Here is an 18690-nt window from a genome sequence, read left to right on the forward strand (position 1 = left end):
TTAAAAAAAAAAAAAGAAATATAATTGGATAAATCATGGTACAACAGCTATAAAAAATATATAAGTAACAACATGTAAAAATTATAAGCAGAAAAAATATTATAGCTAGACAACAATCACAATTATGTAAAAAATATGTTATGCATATGGACAAATATTGGAAGAGAATATGGAAAAATGTGAAAGCAGCTGCTCTATTGCTATGGTGATATTATGAGAGAAATATGTTCTATTTAAAACTTTCTTTAATCACATTGATATAACAATAAATCCCACTTTACTACATTGCTTATTTAATTTACTATCTTCCCAAATAAACTATAAGCTTTGCAAAGACAGGTCAATGTCTCTTGTGCTCGGCATTACAGCACCAGTTCCTACAGAATAATTCATGAAAGAATGAATGAAATACATGGGAAAACTCACAATAAATATCCTCAAGGAGGGGAGGGGAAGTGGACCACTAAAAGTAAACAAAGGCTGATCTCTATGTGCCTTTTTTTTTAAGCTCTAAATATGGGAAAAAAAACAAACCCACCATTAAAAAATCTCTGGGAAGTCTTTATTTCAAGGCCACTGCTGAGATGCTCCTAAAGGGTTTGGAGAAAGACATAGGATGCTGGGAAGTGGACACAGCAGCAGGGTATTCCCAGGATTTGGAGGGAACACATGGAATCAGAAGGGACAGGAGCTTCATATTCTTTCCCTACCCCCAAACTCACTGTCCTTTGACTCTCAGAACCTTGCATATAACTAAAGCTGGAATTAAGGGGTGGGGTGTAGCAAAACAGACAGGCTATGTGGAAAAAAAGCAGGCAGAAAAAAATAGATCATCAGGGAACAGTCTTTTTGGTAGGAACTTAAGTCTGATACCACCCTGAACTCTGGCTAAGAAATAAATTCCCAGGTATAAAGGAAAATAAGGAGCTTTAAAGGAACTGAGCTCTGGAGTGAAAATCCCCTTTCCTGACAACTTAAAATCAGTCTGAAATATACCAAAGATACCAGAAGGATTTTAAGTCATAAAAATATTATAAGCATTAACAAAAACACATAGGGAAAGGAGCTAATCTTTAAGTTGTTTTTCAACCAACCTACGCAGCACCTGTCACAGACCATACAGGCTCTTTCCAGCTTAAGCAATTTTTTTATCCATCCTTAGTGCTTTTAGGCAAAAGCGTCATAATTGACCAATGCAGAGCTCAGAAAGGAGTTTAGCTGCATAGAGAACAGGGGCAGTGAGTAAGGAGAAAAGAGCACAAAGAAGAATCTAGATTTTTTTTTTAAAGATTTTATTTATTTATTTGACACAGAGAGACACAGCGAGAGAGGGAACACAAGCAGGGGGCATGGGAGAGGGAGAAGCAGGCTTCTGGCGGAGCAATGTGGGGCTCGATCCCAGGACCCTGGGATCATGACCTGAGCTGAAGGCAGACGCTCAATGACTGAGCCACCCAGGCGCCCCAAGAAGAATCTAGATTTTAGATTTAGCTCTACCTATTTCACATTGTAACTATAAGTGAATCACAATCTACCTGAGCCTTGGTTTCCTAATCAAAGCAGGAAGCTCTACCAACTTACAAGGTTAAGATGACAATTAAGTGCAGGGACACATGCAAGTCAAAGTATAGAATAAACTACAAAGTTTTACTTAAATGTATGACCTTATTACAGAATCCTAAATGCTACAATTTCTTTCCAGGGTCAAGGTTAAGTTGAGTGCATTTTTTTTTTTCAGCCAAATCTGAATGCATAAGCCATCTGAAAGCTACAAGAAAATCAGTCTTATTCCACTTTGCCAAGTTAACTCACAGTTTATTCTTTCAAGGAGTATGTGGACAAGTGGCAATAAAGAATGATTCTCTTGGGGCACCTGGGTGGCTCAGTCAGTTAAGCAGCTGCCTTCAGCTCAGGTCATGATTCCATGGTTCGGGGATCGAGCCCCATATCGGGACCCATGCTCAGCGGGAAGCCTGTTTCTCCCCTGCCTGCCATTCCCCCTGGTTGTGCTTGCTCTCTATCTCTCTGTCTCTCACTCTCTCTGGGTCAAGTAAATAAATAAAATCTTAAAAAAAATAAAGAATTATTCTCTTTTCCCCCCATCTTAGTGCTGAAATTCCACTATTCATTAGGTGGGATTAGAGAAATTTTTCTATTTTCCAGTTTTTATGAAAAGGCAAAAACCTATGAAAAGGAATTGCCAATAACCATTAACAACTCCTAGCTAAGCAAAGATTAACTCAGTCTGCTGAAAATTAAAGGCCAAGTAATAGGGATGCCAACAATAGTTTGGCCTACAATTCTCAAGAACCTCCTGACTTCAAGGAGGTTCCAACCACCACTGTCTCCAACCACCACAATTTCCCAATTCCCACATTTCAGCCCCTAAAAATCACCCAGACTAGTTGCACTGAAAAATAAGACCTCATATCCCAGTTTTGTTTCAGAAAATATGTTCACCTCTGGAATGGGACCTAAGTCATTCATAGGACATGTGTCCATGAACACAGAATGAAAGGCACCAACAGGGAGAGAAGGCACAGAAAAGTGGGAGGAAAAAAATTCACCACCTCCACAGTTCCAACTATAATCAACAGCCCTGATTCTAGGAAAAATATATTTGCTCCACTAAATTCCTACTTCTCATAACTAGAAAAACTGCCAATGACAATACTTAAGAGGAAATTAAGTGGGAAATTCTTCCTCATAGCAACTCTCAATCCCACCTGTTGCAATACTTTCAATCCATATATATTTAAATCTGTGTGGTACAGTTTGCAATTTGACCTCACAACAATCCCATGAAGAAAGAAGGGCAGGAATTACTACTATAATTTTTTAAGGATGAGGAAATTGAGATTCAGAAGCTTGCTGTGCCTGAATTTACCCAGGCCATCTGACTCCAAATCGATGCTTTTCAGAACACCATGATGCTTGAGGTCTTTTGGCTCCATTCTTTCCAAAGAATACCAGTCTCAACCTTCCTGTCATCACTTTCCATGGCAATGTTCACTGGCTTTTTGTGTCAGAACCCAGCAGTTTCTGCAAGAGAAACTCGAGGTAGCATTAAAGGGAAATCATTAAGCTAAATACCCTTGGAAAACAAAGAAGGTTGTTAAATGGCTGGAAGAACTGATATTCTTGTCCACTTCCCAACTAGATTAGCCATCCATCTAGTTCTATGGCACCTGCAGCTCAGAATAGAAAGCCCATAGAAAAATATACAAGATCCAAAGTCAAAGACCTGAGTTCTAGTCCTGACTCTATCGCTTCCTGGCTATGTGAGCTTGGGTAACCTCTCCATCTTAATTCCTTTATACATAAAATGAGAATAACATTAATTATGCCCCACAAATACTATTGTGTGGAGGATTAAATGAGACAATGGATGTGATAGCACTCAAAGAATAAAGTTTCTACAATAAGCCATCTCAAAAACATCTTCCCCGGAGACTGTTTCAAAACACTAGTAATCAGTGTTTTCTAAACTATATGCAACAAACCACTAAATGAAGGAATATTCATCTAGGTTTGTCTTATTTTTTCAAAATTATTTTTAGTGTCATGGAAATCTGTCTACAAATTATTTTACTTGACTTGAAGTCTCCCGTAAGCTGTTGTCTTAAAGCTGCTGTGAAAATCTGCTCGTCACGGTGGAACATTTACTGAACATCTCCATGTCCCAAACACTGTATTAGACATTTTCAGTTTGATTGATTCTCATAAGAACCCTTGGAGATATATTTTATTTCCCCCTTATAGATGAAGAAACTGAAGTTCAGAGAGAACAAGAAACTGTCCAAGGTCAAATGTGTGTTTATGTCATTGAGGATAAGAAATATTAAGGTGTTTAGTGGCAAGAAATCTGAAACACTGTTATCTAGTGATTACACAGCATGTTGGGTAAGAGCATGGTCTCAGAGCTGGACTACGTGGGTTCAAACCCTGGATTCACTATTAGCTTTAGTTTCCTCATTTGCAAAATTAAGTTCATAATAATAACCTATTTCATAACCTAGTAAGTAAGTTAATACACCTACTTAGAACAGCGCCTGCCTGTCACATGGTGTATCTAATACGTTAGGTATTATTATCATCATTTCCCCTACACTGTTTACCTAAACTTCTCTCCCTCTTTTCCCTGCCCTGAAACCTGTATGCCAACTAGCTTAAATCTCCTCTACATACACGTTACTCATTACTGTTGTTTTGCTTTTGCTCTTTCTTTTCCTTTTAAGTGAAATGCCTCTTTCCTTCCTCACTAATCTAAATTTCACTCAGCCTTCAAAGGCTAGCTCAGATCTACCCCTTATGTGAAACATTTTCTGACTTCATCAGCCCACAGTAATTTCTTCCTTCTCTGAAAACTCTTCATACTGTCAAACAATCGAACCTGTAGAAATCACTTGGTTTTTGTTGTTTTTTTTTTAATTTTTGAAATCACTAGATTTCTAAGGGCTTCTGAAGATAGATGATTTAACCCAAATCCCTAAATTTTGAAATAAACTGAAGCTTAAAGAGTTAAATTGCCTATGGTGACACAAAAAGTTAATTGGCAGAGTAGACACCTAAATCTGGATATTTTATTTTATTTTTTAAAGATTTTATTTATTTATTTGACAGAGAGAGAGACAGTGAGAGAGGGAACACAAGCAGGGGGAGTGGGAGAGGGAGAAGCAGGCCTCCCACGGAGCAGGGAGCCTGATGTGGGGCTCGATCCCAGGACCCTGGGATCATGACCTGAGCCAAAGGCAGACGCTTAACAACTGAGCCACCCAGGTGCCCCTAAATCTGGATATTTTAAATGTTTGCAAAGTTTCTTCTACTATACTCTCCTAATTTTTGTCTTCCTTGAGATACTGCACAACTTCTTAAAGCTGAAAGCATATATTCTATAATTATCTGATTCTAAGTATTAACTGGTCTTGTGGCCTTCATGGCAAATAACACATTGAAGTTAGTGGATGTTTGCTGATTGATTAGCAGATCAATCTTTCACTGATGCCCTTTTGTCCAATAGTTAAAGTGTTAATACTTTAACACTTTGCAACATAGGATGCAACAGAACTTAAATTCTCACCATCGGGGGAGTGATAGGGGCTGAAGAGGAAAACATATCCATATGTAGCCCTAGAGTTGCATCACGTGGGTCCATCACATTCCACTACACACCCTCAAATTTGGAGCCCTGCACCATGAGACTTGGGGCACAGCACACTCCAGCATGTCCCCCACGGCCGCCCCCACACACACACACACACAGCTCCCTCTCTGGATTATCACTGGAATCGGGAAGTATAAAAGAAACAGCCTTCAGTTGAGTTTTATTAATATTAGGGCCCTTCAAGGATTTGAGTCTACAACAGAAAAATGAGACCTCAATTTCCTTCCACAAAGCCCAAGCCTCTTTTTGCAGGATTACCTTAGGCTAAAGTTATTGCATAAAGTTGCTAGGTCCCTTGAACAAATAAATAAGAGGTATATATCCTGGAAAGGTATTATAGCTGTACTTAGGAGGACTGGAATGGAAGAATGGTCCTAGACAGAAGAAAAACAGAAAGAACGGACTCTAAAATTTGAGAAAGGCTCAAGTAAACAAAGACATCTTAGTACCTAGGCTGAAAGAGGGGAAGAAACAGAGAGCACACAGCTGTTTTCCAGAAAACAAGCATGGAGTGTTTATGCCCATCAGAAAAGGGTGTGTTAGAGAGGGGAAGAACAGGTACATCATCAGCCTCTTGTAAGGGAGACTAGTAAAAATAATTAATGCTTTTATAGCATTTTACAGTTTATAAAAAGATTTATATATATCACTTCTTTTTTAAAAAAGATTTTATTTATTCATTTGAGACAGAAAGATACAGAGAGAGAGCATGAGCAGGGGGAGAGGCAGAGGGAGCAGCAGATTCCCCACTGAGCCGGGAGCCCAACTTGGGGCTCCATCCCAGGACCTGGACATCACAACCTGAGCCGAAGGCAGACGCTTAACCATCTGAGCCACACAGGCATATATATATATATATTTCACTTCTTAATGAATAGTCACTTTGGTTAATGTAGCTCTTGTTTGTTTATATTTATAGGGAGCTGAATAGTTGCTTTTCCTCATCATTCATATTTTCGTAATTTTTTCATAAGTCATTGAATGATCCAACTAATAATTATTGAAAACCTTGTCATACCAAATGCTGGGGATACCAAGATTAAAGTTATAGCCATTGGGGCACCTGGGTGACTCAGTCGGTTAAGTGTCTGCCTTAGGCTCAGGTCATGATCTCAGGCCCCGTTTCTGGCTCTCTGCTCAGCAGGGAGCCTGTTTCTCCCTCTCCCTCTGCCTGTCACTCTTCCTACTCATGCGCTCTCTCTCTAATAAATAAAAATAAAATCTTAAAAAAAAAGTTACATTCATTATCCTCAAGGGCATCTCAGCATTGAAGATGAGGAGATGAGAAGACAGACAAATAAAATGTGATTATAAGTTAATTGCTATGAGATAAGCAAGCATATTATGGTTTCTAACACAAATTGAAAGAATTAAGAAAGGAGTAAGTCTAGTCCTGACTCTAGAATAGCAACAACTGAATTGACTCTTGAAGATTATCCAGGCAAAAACACAGAAGAAGCCTTTCAGGTAGTAGGAATAGTATAAAGACATAGGGACATGGCACATTTAGTTAAACCTAAGTAGTTTGTCATGGCTATCAAAGTGGGTGGGGAATCAAAGAAAAGTAGAACTGAAGAGGTAGGCAGAGTCAGATCATGAAAAGCTTACTGTGTATTTCCTTACAACATTTTTCAGTCACGATGCTGTTTAGTTCTCCAGAATTATCCTTTGGATAACCCAAAGGAATTTTTCTCACTAAAGAGAAAGAAACAAGCAGCTTGGGTGGCCCAAGATTGGAGTGTTTGTGGGACAGAGCAAAAAAAAAAGGCAGGATTAACTTCAAAAAAATGAGCTCCATGAGAGCCAAGTGTCAATATAGGCTAAGGAGGAGAACCTCGGCCCTTAATTTTATTCCATTTGCCTTTATTCTGCTCAAAACTACCATGGGCCAGATACTTTCCAGTATTGAGGGCTGCTATGGCTCTCATTCAGAGCTAAATCTCTAAAGATTTATGATTTGGACTGGTTGAAAACTAATAATTAAGTTAATTTGTATTTCATAGAGCATAAGTAAGAGCAAAAGCATTCTAGCGCTTGTATTTGCAGTGAATAAAGATTATTTCCAACATAATAACATATACCTCTAATCCTAGAATACTTTTGCTCACCTTTGTTCCCTTCTATCGAACCTTTTCTCATTCTCTGGATCTCTCTCTCCTTAGCTCAATTTGGCAAAGATTCACTGAACTTAAACTATGTGTCAGGCACTGCTGGATGCTAAGGATATAAAAAATGAATAAAACACTAAGCCTGCTGCAAAGAATTCTCCATCACACAAACAGATCATTGTGTTGCGTCCAGTGATAAAGATATCCACATGATTGAAAGAGGGCATGGAGGGGACAGAGATGCCCAATATATCCAGGGGGTAAGAGAAGGATTTCTGAAAAAGGAATTATTCATCTCGGTTTCAAAAGGTGCATATGAGTTTAGTCAAGAAAAGGAAGGAAAGAGAAAGACAACTGCAGGAGGAATAAGCAGCATAAACAAAGACAAGGGGAAGGAATGCCATAATGTGTGTATGGAACTACAAATAGTTCAATATTGCTGTAAATTGAAGTTTAGGGATGCAAATGGTTAGGAGATTGGAGAAGAAAGCACGGGTCAAACATGGGAAGGTGATGAACTTTACCTATCAGACATGGGATAGGACATGAAAAGCTTTAAGCAAAGGAGTGAAGAAGTCAGATTTGTATTTTAAATAGTTCATTCAAGCTATTAAGTGGAAATCATCATGAAACTTACAAAAGTTCTAGGTAAAATTAATGAGAACTTGAAATAGGCAACGGTCACTGTCCTCAGTTGAGACAGAGACTATGAGAAGAGCTGGAATAGGAGGGGAGATAAGGAATTCAGTACTGGAACAAATGACCTTGAGTTGCCCTCAACCACCCAAATGGAGACATCCAGCAGGCAACTAAACATGTGTATAAAACTCAGGACAATGTTCTGGTCTAAAGGCTGAGATTTGGGAACTGATTGCATTTAGGAGGTAACTGACATCTTGAGAGTAGAGGAATCAGGGAATGTGTGTAGAGTGAAAAAAAGAAGTGGGCAGAAGATGGGGCCCTGAGGAACACTCACATTTAATGAGGTAAGCAAAGAAAAAGAACAAAAAGAGTGAGAAGGAACTTTAAAAAGGTATGAACAGGGGCGCCTGGGTGGCTCAGTTCGTTGAGCGACTGCCTTCGGCTCAGGTCATGATCCTGGAGTCCTTGGATCGAGTCCCGCATCGGGCTCCCTGCTCGGCAGGGAGTCTGCTTCTCCCTCTGACCCTCCTCCCTCTCATGCTCTCTGTCTCTCACTCTCTCTCTCTCAAATAAATAAATAAAAAATCTTTAAAAAAAAAAAAAAAGGTATGAACAAAGACTGCCATATTCAAAAGTGAAGGGACTTCCAAATGGAAGATAAACAGTGTCAAACCAATCCATAAAAGTATAGAATGACACCTTCCTTTGGACTTAGCAAGAACAATTTCAGTATTATGGAGGTGGAAGCCATCAGTGCAGGAGGGGAAATATAGGATAAGGAAGTAGAGACAAGAGTGAGATTTCTATTTCACATCTGGAAGAGTGATTAAGAAGGTGAATAGCAGATTTTACTTGTTTCTTTATTTGAAAGGACAGAGCACCCAGTAGAAAATGAGAGAATAAACAGAAGGAAAAAGAAGGGGTGACATTTAAAGCAAAGACATGGAGAAGGCAGGAGGAGATGGGTCTTTTTAAAATAAGACAGTATCCTCATGCTCTGAGAATGGAATAAAGAAAATGAGCACTAAGGTAAGACAGAGAAGCAGAACAGGAACATTCTAAAGGAACTGTGTAATAATAGCATGGAATCCTGAAAGCCAAGTATGTGTTCAGAAGAGTATAACCCAGGATACAGCAAAAGTTTAGGATTAAGAAAGTAGTGACAAATGAGTCTGAAAAGATAAACTGGAGCAGGTTGCAAATAAGCCTCATGAGCAACAATGTGTTAGAGAAGAACATTAAAAAGGAAATTATAAGATTTGTGAATGCTTTTGTTTTAATACTTTGAATGCAGTGTGAAAGATAGGTTGAATAGGAGCAGAACACAGGCACACCTTTTAAAGCATTCTGTTTCTCTCTTCATTTTCCTCTGTAACCACCCTTCCCTAATTAGTCACAAGTGAAACTGAAGCAGAGCTATTTTAGCATTTATTTATTAAATAAGGATTTATGTGGTCCTGTCCTTAACTGTTAAAATAACTGAGTCGAATAGGTAATATTTCTCTTATTAAAAAAAAAAAAGCTAAATTATATTTCCTTCCAAAAAATACCAAATAAAGCCTTCAAAAATTTTGCCTTTGAGCAAGTAGACTTCAATTTAAAAAATAAAAATATTCTTCATCTTGAAGTGTGCAAAATAGACAATAAAACTATACAATAGGGGAATTCAAAAAAGGGACAAAGATAGGTTGGGTATATGCAGTTGGAAACAGGGAAGGATGCAACAATCAGTAGTAAGCCTCATTACCCTTTACAAAGTGCTTTTCCAAAACCTTAGTCAATTCTCACAACATTGCTATGAGATATACATATTTTAACTTCCATTTCACACATATGGGAACTAATTTTTGTCTGTTGTTCTGGAACCTAGAACAGTGTCTGGCATATGGTAAGACTCCAAAGAAAAATGTGTCAAATAGAGGGAAAAGGGGCTCAGAGAGGTTATGTAATTCTGATAGGGTCACATGGTTGAGGGTGGAGCCGGGTCTCAACCCTAGGTCTTCTGAACCTCAATCCTGTATGTTCACATTGTTTCATGAATGCTGAAAAGAGAAGAAAAGGGTGGAGTGATTGAATATAATCATAACCTGCTTTACAATTTTATGTAAACAGATTAAAATTTCAGAAATGCCTGCTATTAAGCAAAAACACCAAGGCCAGTATATTTCCTGCAATTCTTAGTCATGCTGCATGGGCATCTTTAGAGTTCAGAAATCTATGGTATTTGCTCACTTTATTTTCTCCGTAGGTCACCTGCCATATTCTAAGTTACTTCCTCCTGCTGCACTGAAGTAGTATCTGCAGGACAGAAAAGCCTTTTATATCATCTTCTCTTCTCTCTAGAAAGTGATATATAGCCTTCTGGTATTCAATTGCATCTATGTGGAAAGCTAAAACAAAGGATGACAATGCTACCCAATGAGTATGCAGAAGATCTTACTCACAAGAGTTAGAGAGGCACACATAGTGTGAGTACCATTAAACACCAAAAACAGGATGCAACTCTCCATCTTGAGGCCACTATGTTTAACCATGCCCTCACTCTCTGTAATGAATATGATCCTGAAAAAGCTGCGTACATATAAAATTTTTGGAAAGTGAGCAATTGCAAAAGCAGTAGGGTGCTTACTATTTAAGTGAATCATGTGGTAAATCCTTTTGCAAAAGAAACCTTTTTTATAACAAAAAATAATTTTTCTGCTGGCAAATTTGTCTTGTGTGTATAGGAATCTACCAATTTGGGTTCAGAACCTGACATTTCAGCTTAACAGCTATTTATTACTGGGCAAGTGACTACTTTTATGAGTTTGTTTATTCATCTATGAAATATTCTTTCTACTGCTCAGGATCACTGTGAGGATAAAATGAGATAATGTGTATGCATACGTTGTATAAACCGCTCAGAACAGTGTACATGGCAGGGATCAAGAAATAAAGTCTGTCAGCAAACACTTCAACATATGTATACAAAAGTTCTTACATCTATCAGGAAGAGAGGAATTTAAACACAATTCCCCAATTCCCATCATGAGGAGGTAAGAAAGAGGTACTAAATGGAGAGTACTCAAAGATGAGCTTTTCATCAAAGACATGTTTAATCATTTATTGACCTATGCCTCTTCTTCCAAAGATTTACAAGCATTATGCCATAGAGTAAATTACAAAGCTTTTTAAAGAAAATGGCACATAAACTGTAACATGGAAATAAAATAGTGCTGTAAAGGATCTTAGGGAATGTCTGTTTCAATCCTCTCATTTGACAGATTTTAGAAAATCAAAATCCAAAGAGGCAAAGTAGTTTACCTAAGGATATACAATGGCACATTTTTAATAGCATGAACATTTCTAACCATATCTTCATTTCCTAGGACAGCCCACCTCTGTGTTCCCATAGTACCCTATGCACACTAATTACCATACTATAATAAATCCTACTTAAATGTCTGTCTTCTCCCCTACTGGACTGTAAGATCCTAGTAAACAGTGCTTAACTGCACTGAACATACCCCAGTTAAAACTGTTTTACTAATGTGAGGGAAAAGTATACAATTCTGGAAAACTTACCGTGTAGGCCTCCAATACTTTTTGCTTAGCAAGATATTAAAAACGCTAATGTAACTACAGATCTGAACTGGGGTACAGAAAGACAGGAAGCAATCTCAGGTAGACAGGGACATTACGGTAAAAATGGGTCCCTGAAAGGAAGGTCATCACTGTAGCACAGTCCTACTGTCTTTATTATATTGTTGGATTTTGATTACTAGACTCTCGAAAAGCTTCTCCTTCAATCATTTTACAGTGAACTTTGCTGAAACAATAACACAAATAAGACAATGAAATTGCCAGTGTGAATATAGTGTGGTGTTCATGTGGCTCTTTTTAAAGTATTTACTAAGAATTCCACAATGACTCTTTAAAAGAAATAGACAAAAACAGTATTTTTAAGGAGAAAAGGATTAAATTTGAGGGATCTGCCTAAAGAGTGACTTAAGAGTAGAAAGACCTCTTTGAGAAAGACGTGGTCGCGGCTACAGTGGAGCCCTGGATGCCCTACTTCTGCTCCTGACTCACCGCTGTTTGCTCTCCTCCAGGAAAGTCAGTCAGGAAGCCACTCTGCAGCCATGGCTTTTAAAAGCACTGGGAAGACACCCTGGAACCAGAGGTGGCAATTCACCAATTTAGAATTACTCTAGCCAGCCGCAACCTAAAATCTTGGGAGACAGTATGTGCTAACTTGATCAGAGGTACAAAGGAAAAGAAACTCAAAGTGAAAGGACCAGTTCGGATACCTACCAAGATCTGAGAATCACTACAAGAAAAATTCCTTGTGGTTAAGGTTCTAAGACTTGGGACTGTTTTCGGATGAAGATCCACAAGCGACTCATTGATCTGCACAGTCCTTCTGAGATTGTTAAGCAAATTACTCCCATCAGTATTGAGCCAGGAGTCAAGGCTGAAGTCACCATTGCAGATGCTTAAATCAACCTTTTAAATAAATTATCAGTTGTTTAAAAAAAAATTAAAGAGAGTAGAAAGAAACTTGAGTTGGAGTCAGATGATATAAGTTCTAGTCCTCATTCTCTAACTTCTTATTTGACCATGGTCAAATCATTCCATTTCTCTGCACTACACGATCATTCAGATTCTTTCAAGTTCAAATGTCGCAATTATAAAAGTAAAAAGTCCCTATCAATCCTTGAAAGAGTCAGAGATGGAGAAAGATAAAAAGAAGGTAGAAAGATAGTAAAATAGAGGGATACTGTGGTAAAATGGGGAAAAAAAGCTTAGTAGAGAGACTGAAGTTCTAGATTGTAGTTCTGGTTTTGCCATTAACTAGCTGAGTAACCTTGAACAGTCACTTTCCCTTTTCAGATCAAGATTTCTCCCATTTATAAAGTACCCAGATGATCTTCCAGCTCTAATAATCTAGAATTCTAAGCTATAGTCTACTGCTATTATGAACAATGCAATTTTATAGAATCAGTGTGTTTGTGTTCACAAGTCAGAAACAGGACATACAGGTAAAATATTTAGTAGACAGATGCCTCGTACCTCACTTGAGTTTTTCCCCCAAGTTCTAATTCAAATATTTTTCTAGAGCTTCTCACAAGCACTGGTTCATACTACTGTACTTTGAATTCCCTTATTCTTAATGATATGTCCAAAGACGGACCATAAAAGCATGGAAAATAGGTGCTGCCTAGATAATGCATCAATCCAGTCTCTTCATGGTCTCTCTCTTTTCTACCACTGTACTTTCCTTATACTATCCACTCTCTGGACTGAGCCAAACCTATCTCTTTTGATTCAAATTCTTCAAGGTTCAGTTTAAATCTCGATACTTGCATGAAGCATTCCCTTCCCACTGTAGCCCACATCCACTTTTCACTCTTTTAAACTTCTAAAGTACTACAGTGCTATGGCAGAGATTCAGTGATATTTGTAAAGAGATTAGTACAACATTTCCCATATAGCAAATGCTCAATAAATGATAGTAGTGTTGTCGCCACACCTTTAGCACTAATCACATATCCTTCAGTTCAGGGCATCTTAAATTTAATGTGCATGTGAATCACCTAGACATCTTACTCAAATGCAAATTGATTCAGTAGATACGATGACCTGATAATCTGTAGTTCAAAAAGCTCCTGGTTGGGGCACCTGGGTGGTGCAGTCGGTTGAGCAGTTGACTGTCTGACTCTTGCTTTCCACTCAGGTGGTGATCTCAGGGTCTTGGGATCAAGCCTCATGTTGTGCTCAGCGATCAGTGTGGAGTCTGCTTGAGATTCTTTCTCCCTCTCCCTCTGCCCCTCCCACTCGTGGTCTCTACCTAAAATAAATAAATAAATCTTAAAAAAAAAAAAAAGCTCCTGCTTGATGCCAATGCTGTTGATCCAAGGACTATATTCTTTGAATTACAAGGGGTAGTTTTTGGAAACTTAAAAAAAAAAAGTATGGGGGAACCCTCCTACACTGTTGGTGGGAATGCAAGCTGGTGCAGCCACTCTGGAAAACAGTATGGAAGTCCCTCAAAAAGTTGAAAATAGAACTACCCTACGACTAGGCAATTGCATTACTGGGTACATACCCCAAAGATACAAATGTAGTTGATCCAAAGGGGCACCTGCACCCCAATGTTTATAGCAGCAATGTTAACAATAGTCAAACTATGGAAAGAGCCCAGATGTCCATCGACAGATGAATTGATAAAGAACATACGGTATGTGTGTGTGTGTGTGTATGTATATACATATGTGTATATGTATACATACATATACACATATATATATATATATAATGGAATACTATGCAGCCATCAGAAAATGAAATCTTACCACTTGCAACAATGTGGATGGAACTAAAGGGTATTATGCTAAGTGAAATAAGTCAATCAGAGAAAGACAATTATCATATGATCTTACTGATTTGTGGAATTTAAGAAACAAGGCAGAGGACCATAGGGGAAGAGAGGAAAAAATGAAACAAGATGAAACCAGAGAGGGAGACAAACCATTAAGAGACTCTTTTTTTTTTTTTTAAGATTTTATTTATTTATTTGACAGAGAGACAGTGAGAGAGGGAACACAAGCAGGGGGAGTGGGAGGGGGAGAAGCAGGCTCCCCGCTGAGCAGGGAGCCCGACACGGGGCTTGATCCCAGGACCCTGGGATCATGACCTGAGCCGAAGGCAGACACCCAACAACTGAGCCACCCAGGCACCCCAAGAGACTCTTAATCATAGGAAACAAACTGAGGGTTGCTGGAGGGGAGGAGGGTGGAGGGATGGGGTAACTGGGTGATGGACACTGAGGAGGGTATGTGTTATAATGAGCACTGGGTATTATATAAGGCTGATGACCCACAGACCTGTACCCCTGAAACAAATAATACATTATACGTTAATTTTTTTTTAAAAAAAGTATGTTGTCTGTCCACCTGAACAGAAAGATCTTAAAAGACAGATACTACATCTTCTTTTTCTTAGCATATACACCCTATACTGAGAAGGTGCTCAATAACCACCTGTGGATTTACCATATCTACAGTCCCTAGAACACCTAGATAATCTCTAGAATGTCTGTGCTATGCTGATTTTCAAATCAAACATTGAGACATGCTAAGATGAAAAAGCTCACTTGGTCACTGGAATTGGAATTGCTGAAAATGGAGGCAGGGGAAAATCTGAGAGAAAACTTACCTCTTCACCAGTGAGAGTGTAATATGCAGAAAAAACAACATACAAATGGACATTTGTTCCTTGTTTAAGCACAAAGATAATTAGAGTTCAGTCTTAACTGCACTTAAAATTTAGGTATGAACCTTAAAAGAAGACACACATTTTCAGGCAAAAAATATATATATTTAAAACACTAGTAACCATTACTAATAAGGGATATAATAAGCTTGATTTCATTTTTTAGTGGAGCAGATCCATTTTTTTAATGATTCTTTAGTGTGCAATTAATCTAAAGATCTCAAGTAACCAATGAAAACACACTTCAAGCAAAAGACAGAAACACCCTCCAATCTTCCCATCAACTTAGTCCATAGGAAAGTCCCCAAATTCCATTGCCCACAATTACACTGATAAAAATTTGAATGAATCTGCTGCATATTAAGTCTGCTCTGAGAGGCTGCCTACTTTAAGCCCTTTTTTAAATCTCCAATCATTTAAATGCTTCTTAAAACCCTCTTTATTTTAGCATTCTATAATTCAAATGGGACCAATATTCTTAAATTCTACTGGGAAGCTACACTCTGACTTCCTATTCAAGCATCAAGAAGATAATATGGGGCATATATGACACCTGCTCACTGAATGCTATCTAGATAGCTTAAACAGTGAGACAAATTTACTAAAATTTGCTGTTAGAGGAAAAAACACCTTTTAAAGTCACTATGCTTGTCATAAGCAGACACCTGCTCCTTAACTTATAGAGAACTTTCAATAAAACCATTCAACAATATTTAACTGAGATGTTTTTAACAAATTCAGGCAAGAAAGAAGACAAAATCTGCAATCCTGAGAATTGCTATTAAGCACAGAAACAGAGAAGTGTCAAATGCTGTCAAGCACTAGACTCAAACTGGGTTTGTGAGTTTTAATAAATCAATGTTATTACTTCAGAGAAAATCAGAAAACAGTTGGGAGTCAGCCCAAAGTGGCTACTATTACTTCCATCAGAAATCTAGTCCCCAGAGCAAGGCAAATTCTCTGGTTCATGCCAGGCAGGCAGTCTTTCCTAAAGAAAAATACTATCCAAAAGGAGTTTTGAATCCTAAGCTACTGAAGCAGTTAGTGCTAAACACAAATCTACAGCAGCCACATCATACCCATACAAATGAGTATCTTCCTACCTTTGGGTACCTAACTGGTAATTAAACCCAAAACAAATGCCTTCAACAGGATAGGAGATCAGGACAAGGTATAGGAGTGTCAGATTCTTGCATAAAAAAATGAAGCACCAGTATCATTCCCATTTCTCCCCTCCTTTTCCTGGCCTTTCTTCAAGACTCATCTTTTACAAAGCTTTCTCCAATAACTCTGGCTCTCATAATCACCCTGTTTATTGAATGCCTAAAACACGAGTCTGAAATAATTGTAGAATCATTTTTGTTAACTGTTTCATGTCTCCATTTTGTCTCCCAAATTTCAGTGTGAGTTCTTGGTAAGGCCCCTACACTGCCTACCCTGTAGAGGGAGCCTATTATTAATACTGCCAATAATACAATAATAGTGAGGCAACACAGCACAGTGGAATGGCAATACTGGAGTCAAATGGGTCTAAGTTCAAATCCTAGATCAACTGTTTGCTGGCTGTATGACTGGGAACACATTACTCACTTTTTGTAAGCCTGTTTTGTGTTTAGAATTTAATGAGATATATGTTACAGCATCTAGTACAGGGTTTGACATATCACAGATGCTCAATAAAACTTACCTACCTACCTTTCTCACTTAATAAGCACTTGTTGATTTGAACTAAGAATAATCCTCCTAGGGAACTACCAATGGGACCATCATATACTCTTATATTTTCCTCATACACTCTTGCTGGTGCCTCTGTTATTTCCTAACAAAGATCCCTTAAGATTTTCTACTCCATTGTTCTGAGAAAAGGCAACTACACAAGTCACCCAAATGACTATTCAGAATGGTCATATTAGGGGCCAGCAGGAGTGCATCTCCACATCTACATCTCACTTCCATTACAGCCACACCAGCACTCCCTCCCTCCAAGTCTCCCAGTGAGAAAATGATAGAGAAAAGCAGTAAAGCAGCCAAAAGAGGAAAAGGAGATAAACAGCTCTGTGGTCCCTCTACGCCTCACTCTTGGGAGGAAGCACTTGGTCCAGTCTCTAACCTCAACCCTTGTGAGAAAGAAAAAAATAAAACCCTTCCTGTATTCCTGAAGAAGAAGCAACCCAGATTCCTTGCCTCTTCATTTTTTCAAGCCCTTCACCAGTCAATTCTTCCAACACCACCCACCCCAACCATCTCCTGGGCCAAATTCCTGCTACATAAAATAGAACTTCTTTAGATTTGTCTTGAATGAACCCCATTCATGCTTTTACCAACTTGAGGTAACATTTTCCCCCAGCCTTCACCATTCTAAGTTGGAATATCCCTTAGAAAAAAGAAAGAAAAGAAAAAATAAAAGAAAAATTGATTCTCGAAATTGCTGTCTACTGCATTAAGGTAAATCTTTTTATTTGTTTGTGCCCCTTTAATGATCCAGAATATTTTATCTCGGTCATCATCTTTCCAGCTAGAAAAAACCACCATCATTTTCACAAACCCCCCCACCCCGCCACACACACACACACACACACACACACACTCTTTTTTTACTAAAACAAAAACAAATTTAAAAATCCACAAATACCCTCCCTGCTGTACAAAATACAAGAATTTTATTATTCTTAAACCGACTACAGCCATGCTTCACTGGAACAAGCTCAGGTACACCTGGGCTCTCACATCCGTGCTTTGGCCAACGTGGATGTCAATACTGATACAAGCCTTCATCCAGCCAGGTGAAAACTCCCTCCATCACCCTCTCCCCGCAAAACACCCATTTCCACCGCAAATTCACTCCATGCCTCACGATGTAGAATCTTTTTTATTGGCTTTAAATGTTTCACCTGAGCTTCTACGTGTCTAGGCTGATAGTCGGTTCCTTCGGCCCCCCCTTCAAAACAAAAAACAAAAAACAAAACTCTGGTTTGTTGTGGTTTTTTTAAGATTCTTCCCTGTTGCATAAAGTAGCTCCTTGTTTTATGTGTCGTGAGGGATTTGAAAGAATCCAGGCAATATTTCGCCTCAGGATTCACCTTTCCAGACTCCCCCCCACACACACACCCCGCCCCCGCCCCAGCACACACAACGCTCAACATCCCCCCATCTCCCCACTGCGGGACCATGCAGACCCTCCTTCTCAGCGGTCAGAAAGGATTCCTAGGCGCCCGGGACCACCTTCCCCGCGGCCTCCAGCTGCCCGGCAGGCCCCGGGAACCCCCAGCGGCGGCGGCGGCCGGGCACCTACCAGTCGGTGTGCGGCTCGTCGACGACCAGCAGCACCTTGGCCTTCCTGGCGGCGGCGGGCGCGGGCGCTGGCGCGTCCACCAGGCCGGCCGAGGCGGCAGTCTGCTTCACGGCTTGGGACAGCGAGCTGAAGAAGCTGCTGCCCACCGACGGCGCCGCGGCAGCCTGCGGCGCGGGTTGCGGCGCGGGCGCCGGGGCCGGGGCTGGCGGCGGCCTCCGCTCGGGGCCCGG

The 18690-nt window shown here is 39.4% G+C and overlaps 1 protein-coding gene and 1 pseudogene across 1 annotated transcript in view; one reads left to right on the top strand and one right to left on the bottom strand.

Annotated features, from left to right (window-relative positions):
* The window catches only part of SYN2 (synapsin II), a 198629-nt gene that overhangs the window by 179357 nt on the left and 582 nt on the right, over nucleotides 1–18690 (bottom strand). The window contains exon 2 of the mRNA XM_044916385.1: nucleotides 18461–18673. Coding sequence (XP_044772320.1) covers nucleotides 18461–18673 — 213 coding nt within the window. The remainder of the gene's footprint in view (nucleotides 1–18460; nucleotides 18674–18690) is intronic.
* On the top strand, nucleotides 12036–12393 carry LOC110585042 (annotated as a pseudogene).

This window comes from Neomonachus schauinslandi, chromosome 1, assembly GCF_002201575.2.
Source record: "Neomonachus schauinslandi chromosome 1, ASM220157v2, whole genome shotgun sequence".
NCBI lineage: Eukaryota > Metazoa > Chordata > Mammalia > Carnivora > Phocidae > Neomonachus > Neomonachus schauinslandi.